This window comes from Theobroma umbraticum, unplaced genomic scaffold (assembly GCF_002168275.2).
Source record: "Theobroma umbraticum cultivar Fairchild unplaced genomic scaffold, ASM216827v3 scaffold_95.0, whole genome shotgun sequence".
Classification (NCBI taxonomy): Eukaryota; Viridiplantae; Streptophyta; class Magnoliopsida; order Malvales; family Malvaceae; genus Theobroma; species Theobroma umbraticum.
Genome location: NW_018397257.1, coordinates 2,634,479 through 2,641,510, shown reverse-complemented (window position 1 = coordinate 2,641,510; position 7,032 = coordinate 2,634,479). Strand labels below are relative to the sequence as shown.

At 30.7% G+C, this 7,032-nt stretch overlaps 1 protein-coding gene across 1 annotated transcript; it reads left to right on the top strand.

Moving 5' to 3' along the window:
- Positions 1-359: 359 nt before the first annotated feature.
- Positions 360-3,596, top strand: LOC110412819 (transmembrane protein, putative (Protein of unknown function, DUF538)). The gene is made up of 2 exons (XM_021423450.2): positions 360-1,049; positions 3,068-3,596. The coding sequence occupies exons 1-2, from the start codon at positions 540-542 to the stop codon at positions 3,110-3,112; spliced, it is 555 nt and encodes a 184-aa protein (XP_021279125.1). The 5' UTR covers positions 360-539; the 3' UTR covers positions 3,113-3,596.
- Positions 3,597-7,032: the final 3,436 nt, after the last annotated feature.

Sequence of the window (7,032 nt, the reverse complement as noted above, 5' to 3'; positions counted from 1 at the left end):
GCATCATGGGCTTAACCTGATGTGTTGTGATTCATGTGACCAACTCTTGTTCTTGTCACTAGTTTTCATTTTCATTTAAGAAAAATAGAAAAAGAAATCTATATATGACATATACATTTATTTTCCACAGCATTCAATCCCTTATCAATATTGGAAAAAGATTTAAATATTTTATTTATTTATTTTTTTGACAACGAGGGTTAGTAGGAAAATTTTCCAAATAAAAAGTTATGCTCATATTGTCTCCTGTGTGAGCACAAGAAAGCCAATTGAATGCCTCTAAAAATTGAAAAAGAAAACCAATTTCCATGGAGACAAAGGAAAGCAAGCTGACAAAAGGCCACATGTACACAAAACACAATTCAAACTGTGACTAGAATCTCATCTTCCCGTACATGTAACCCATCTAAAGTCTCTTCTCCTCTTCCTCAAAAACATCCCAATCACACCAAACTCAACAAAGACCAACTCTTCCCACACCATAGACTTCAATCTCTCTTCTTCTTCTTCCTCCAAGCCCTCTCTCACAATCTAAACCCATGGCTTCAAACAACTTAAATTCCAATCTGGGTCTAGCTCTAATCTCTATGTTCTTACTTCTTTCAATCCCCTTATCTCTCTCAGAGGCTGAGTCTCAGCCTGCCCCTGCCCCACCAACAGTCTGGGATATCCTGCCCAAATACGGCCTACCAAGTGGCCTCCTACCCAGCACAGTCACCAACTACAGTCTCCAAAACGACGGTAGGTTCATCGTCGTTTTGGAGAGCCCTTGCTACGTCCAATTCGAGTACTTAGTCTACTACGAAAAGACCATCACCGGAAAACTGGGTTATGGCTCCATAACTGATTTGAAAGGCATTCAGGTGCAACGCTTCTTCTTGTGGTTCGATGTGGATGAGATCAAGGTGGATTTGCCACCTTCCGATTCCATTTATTTTCAAGTCGGATTTATCAACAAGAAGCTCGACGTTGACCAGTTCAAGACCATTCATTCTTGCCGCGATGGGGTTACGGCCTCTTGTGGATATTCTTGGAAATCGGTTCTTCAGGTATTCATTCCACTGTCTTTTCTTGGAGTTTTGGTTTCAGCTGGTTCAAATCTCTCTGTCATATATTATTTTATTGCCTAAATTTTATTTATATGGGTTCTTATAGTTAGGCATGTTTCAACAAAATTTCTGGTCTTATTGTCAAATTCCTTTCCTTTCTTATGGGAGTCAATTGAATTGTGTTTTTGAGGTATCGATTTCCCTAGATTTGTGGTTAAATTGGAAAACGATTTTAAGATAGTTGTATGGTTTTCTGCAAAGGAAAACAAAGGCTTCCTAATTTAGTTATTTATCTTGTTTCAATTATCATATTTAGAGTAAAAGTAAAGATGGAAAATAGAAAACATTTATCCAAAATTAAGCTGACCCTTGAAATTTTGTGAGATCAGCTGAAGGGTGGTTCATATGTAGGAAGGGAAGGTGGGACATTAGTTCTCATCTTCACATCATCCCCTTTAAGCCTTTTTCACTATTGGTAATGCTCTTTTCTTTGAGCAGTCAAACTGTTCGAAACTTCAGCATTTCTCTCTCACTACTTGGAGGAAATTAAGGGAAACTTGAGATAGGCAAAGGATCAAGGTTTTATGTTTATTTTGAGGGATAAATAGTTTTGATTGAGTTGCCTACTCTTATGCCTTATAGTCACAGAATGAGTCAATGCTTGACCACCTTCCTGGTGAATTGCCTGACGGTATGAAAATATGTGCATTAGACATTCTTAAAGGTAGGTGAATTTGAAGAATATCAATTCTGATTATTATGATTAGGTGTCAATTCTGATTGAAGATTGGAGGCTTCTATAGATAGAGGACCCACATCCATATCCAACTATAGTTGCACCATGGTGGATAAGTTAAATTGCCTGGTCTTTGACTAACTAATTTAAGGTTCAAAACACTTTTTTTGCTTACCTTCGTGGTGATCCAAGAAACATGTTTTGCATGAAGTTAATTTACCATTTGTTTATTATTTATGTGGATGTATTTTGATGCACATCATCTTTGACGCACATCATCGTCATTCTATTTTATCTTTTCTTCATATTTATATCATATCATTCCCTATCCACACCTGTGATGCAATTTGGCTGCCAATTTTAAGTCTTGGAACTTCTTCTAATTCTGAATGTTTATCTGTCATTAAATAGTAAATACGTATTTGAGACAAATATGTCCCTAGATTCTTGGACATATGAATTAAAGATATTTTTAGTGTATGAGAATGTTGATATGACATGAGTTTTGGTCTTTGGATGCTTAATGCCATAGTTTTAGTGCAAGGACAAGATCAGAATGGACATGAAAAAAGTGGTACAATGACAGATGATTTTCTCAAACAAACTTAATACACTATCTAAGTAGGCTAGAAATGTATATCTATATATTCTTGATGCTTGGTGTCCTACCAAAGAGGTCATGCTCTGTGCTATCTAGTGTCTACATGTGCATTCCCTGACCTGGATTCAATTGCTTTTCCCTATGTGTAATTTGAGTTAGAGAGAAATGGATGGTTTTTGAACGAGTTTTATTTCCACTTTGTTGCCAGAACAACATTTACTTATTCACGCTTCACTGAATGTGGTCACTTTGTTTAATTTGGAAGTTGGGACATCCAGCATTTTCACAATAATCTTGCCTCTTATTGGCTTTTCTCACAATTCATTGTGGTGATAGGGAAGTCGATTGCATGACAGTAGTCTCTCAGGCTCTCTCCCTCCCTCCAATCTTTTGTCTTTGAAAACAGCGGCTGAATTGCTGGGTCAATGGATTATTTTGGCTCTGTTTTCATGTTCAGTACTTTGCAGCTTAATTTTGTCAATTACGCTTAGTTTTAAGTGAAAAGATCATGTAAACTAGTTGGTCTAATGCTGATAAATCCATCGATACATGTTTTTATACTCCAATTCCAGCATATCCATGTAAGAGTTTCCTTTCAGACTTTGTTCTTGATGATTTCTGTACTCCCAAGGCTTGAGATTAGACTTTCCTTGTCGTTTAATTCATCCCCCGTTATTGCAGCTTCCAATGCCCACAAATGACATTCAGATGCTAATTACAGAGTAGCTGCCACAGAGTGCTGTTGCTATATGGGATATTGATAGAGTAAGCTTCTATCTGTTATTAGTGTAAGGAAAGGAAAAAAACAAGAAGAAAAGAGAGGGAGTGAGTTAATTGATGGTAATTTCAGACTCAAAAATGAGGAGTCTGGCGAAGCCTTATCTAAATGTGTTATAAGTACATTGTGTATATGGTGGGCGTGTATTTTAGTTGCAGTTTATAATATTAATTACGTCCTCTGTTTGAACTGTACCTTTTAAAGTTTGAGATGTGACGAAGAATGTATGGTTGTCGTTTGCTATGTTGCTTAAACGTTTGGCAGTGCTAACCTTGCTGTTGCATGAATCCATGGGCATGTAAATGCGGACGTTATGTTCATCCCAGGGATATTAGTTGGATAGAACTTGGAAGAACTGTTCGAAATGCTTCAGTTTCAATGAGCACATGGAACTCTCGTTAGCTATGGAACTTGATTTTTTTTCCTTTCCAATTCTCGGTGTACAATATAAAACAAAGTATAGAATCAACAAAATCAAGATTTAGGCTAACGTTTGTTACTTCTTTTCACAAGACATACACTGTTCAAGATCTCTTTGTTAGGTTCTTTTCATTAATTAGAGTGTGAATTTATATTATTTAATTTATTTTAAATTTGGGACAAAATTAAGTTAAATTAATTTTGTTTTAATAAGGACAATTTTTTTTTACTCAACAATAAGGGATAATATTATGAGTAAAATACCGTCACTTTTAAATTTTAATCGAAATTGTTGTGAAAATAGATGCTTTATTTTTTAAAAAAATCTTTCCTTGGATATATAAATTCAATCGTTAGTCAAAGATTAGTGTTTCCATCAACTTGATAACATGAAAATATTAAAAAAATAATTTTACTTTTAATTAATTTTAAAAATTATTATTATATGATTTTATTATTTTTTTTAGAAAAGACTTTCAATCGGGTTCCTAAGGGAGTACCAAATTTGATGCTCCCTTGGGAGCTCCAATGCTCCCTTTGGGGACCCCAATTTGGACCTCTTTAAGAGAGTATTGGTGTTTGTCAATTAAAATTTTATTACGCAAGTATATGTATCAAATAGATAGTATATAAGTAAGTAGAGTATCAATTCTACATAAAATTGATCTAAAATTTTAGTAAGTACTAAAATTAGAATAATTTAATCTTATCTAAGCAAACAAATTCAAGTTACTAAATTAATTAAGTAAAAATAATTAACTAAAATTTAAATTGAAAAGAAAAATCAAAGTAATGATAACTTGAGTAAAAATCAAATTAAACAAGCCTATGATTACAATATCCCTCATACATTATCTAAATCTTAACTTTCTTTCTCAACTTATTTCAATAGATTAAATTATTAACGTAGAGTTCTAAATTATTTGTAAGGATCTCTCGACTCATCTTATAAAAATATCTATTTTAACCAAAATACTATATCCCTATGTGAATTAAAATTAAAATAGATTCATTAAGTTCATGCTATAGTCTGGCTATATAAGACCTATAGAAATATCCTTATCTTATACGCAAATCGATTAATATGATCATATGCTATCCCAATTTTAGTCTACACTAAACTTCCTTTCCCAAGTTTGTTTAGGTTCCTAAATCAATTTAATTGGTGGCCAAATAATTAAAAGTATTGAGAACAAATTGGAATAAGCAATTCAAATCCCATTAAAGATAAATAAGAAAGAGATTAAAAATTTAGATTATATGTGAGTTCAATTTCAATCTTAAAAAAAAAAATAAAAATTAGCTACTTATGATTGCAAAGACAAATATCATTATATAAAATTCAACCATTGATAGTAATAATAAAAATAAAAGCTAAGAGAGAAAACAAAATAAATATTTACAAGATTGCTTTTCAAGTTTCAACCTCAACTTCTAGCTTCTTAAATTTTCAAAAGTTGTTTAACCTAATGTCTCTTAAAAGTATCTTATTTATATTAACAAACTTAACCTATAGATTTCTAAGTTGACCTATGATTTAATTGGACTTAAAAGTGTAATGAGAGGCCAAAACATCAATTGTCAATTTTTAAAAATTACAATTCCCACCATAGTACATCTATTTATTTTCTAACATAATTTTCTCTAACCTTGAGGCAAAATTGGGTAAAGTATCCATAAAAATTATAGCTCTGTCTTTTAGCTTTCTAATGGCCCAAGATTCGCAACATTTGGAGTTGTGTAGCGTGAGTTATGGCCAAAACACTGAAGCATATGCAAACAAATTTTTGAGTCTTTCAACACCTTAGTTTCTAAAATAAAGCTCAATTCTTTTAGTCTCTACAAAAAATATAAAAATTAATAAATAATAACCAAATCGAAAGAAATATCATAAAATTAAAATAATTCTCTTAAAAATAAACTAATTATAAGTAAATTATAATTAAAAATTAAAGACTTAGCTAATATTAAATAGTAAAATTGGACTAAAATAATTCTATAAAATAGAATTGTCAGTGTTTCCTTGGAGAGCTCGACCTAGGCTCCCACGGGAGCACCAAATCTAATGCTCCCTTGGGAGCTTTTCTGTTTCCTTTGGGCATACTAATTTGAGGCTCTTTTGGAGAGCCTGATCGGGGCTTTTAAGGGAGCACTAGATCTGGTGCTTTCCACGGGAGCGTTAGGTGGTCAAGCTATGCAATGGACTTCATCGGCCGACCTGAGTAAAAAAAATAATGGAAAGAAGAAAGAAGATATTTTAGACATTTAATATTTAACATTAACGTTATTTACATGTTTGAGATAGAGTATCTATTTTGAAAATTGATAGACTTTCGTTTAATTTCGATCAAAACTTTGAGAGTGGGGGTATTTTACCCTAATATTATTGTCCATAATATGATATAATGAAGAGAGCTAGACTCCAATATTATATATTGACTTAAATATTATTAACTTGCCTATAAAATCTTAAATCTTATGATGAGTGGAGTGAAGGATTCAATGTTTAAAGGTAAAATTAGATTTCATTTCTTGTTTAGAATATATTTAAAATCCCATCCATAGGAGAGTTGTAGATTAAAGAGAAAGAAGAATTTGGGCACCTTGGTGGGGAGGAATAATTAAGCCATTTCTCCCTTATTCCTAGGTCTCATTATTTCCTCGTTTGGCTTATTTTTGAATCAAGGAATAATCATTTTCAGGAATGGTCATTCATTAAAAACACGGGCCATCATTACCTTGTTTGGTATTAGTTATTTCAAGCTTCATGGAATAAAATTCAAATAATTATGGATAAAAATAACCATGCTTATAATGTGAAATTACTAATCCTACCATATAAATATTACATTAACATGTTAATAATAAATAATTAATATTTTGACAATAAATTATTAAATTAATAATATTTTAATAAAAAGAAATTAAAAAAGACAAAAGGAAAAATGAAAATAAAGAAAAAAAAGAAATTAAAATAAAATATATTAATAAGTTAATAATATATTATTAAATTAAATATACTTTTAATATATTTAAAAAAATTGAAAAAGAAAATGTAATAATAAATTATTAATATTTATTAATAAATTGTTAAATTAAATATACTTTCAATACTGTAAAAAAAGAAATTGAAAGAGAAAAAAAAGAAAAAATACATTATAAATATTTATTATTAAATTATTAAAATTTTAAAATTAATTTAATGAAAAAAGAAATTAAAGGTGAAAAATTGAAAAAAAATGAAAATAGAGAAAATATAAAAATCATATTAATATACTTTAAGGCTAAACCTTAATATTTTAATATTAAATGATTGATATTTAATAGTAAATTATTAATCTTTGCGAAAATAAAATATTAAATTATTAATATTTTAATGATAACATATTAAATTATCATTTAATAATAAGATTTCCAAAAATAATGAGTTTCGAGAACATAAAAAATT

Excerpts from the sequence above, each read along its gene's own strand:
- LOC110412819 (XM_021423450.2), top strand. The coding sequence starts at position 540 with ATGGCTTCAAACAACTTAAATTCCAATCTGGGTCTAGCTCTAATCTCT. Across the intron at positions 1,050-3,067 it reads CTTGGAAATCGGTTCTTCAG|CTTCCAATGCCCACAAATGA; the intron begins GTATTCATTCCA and ends CCGTTATTGCAG.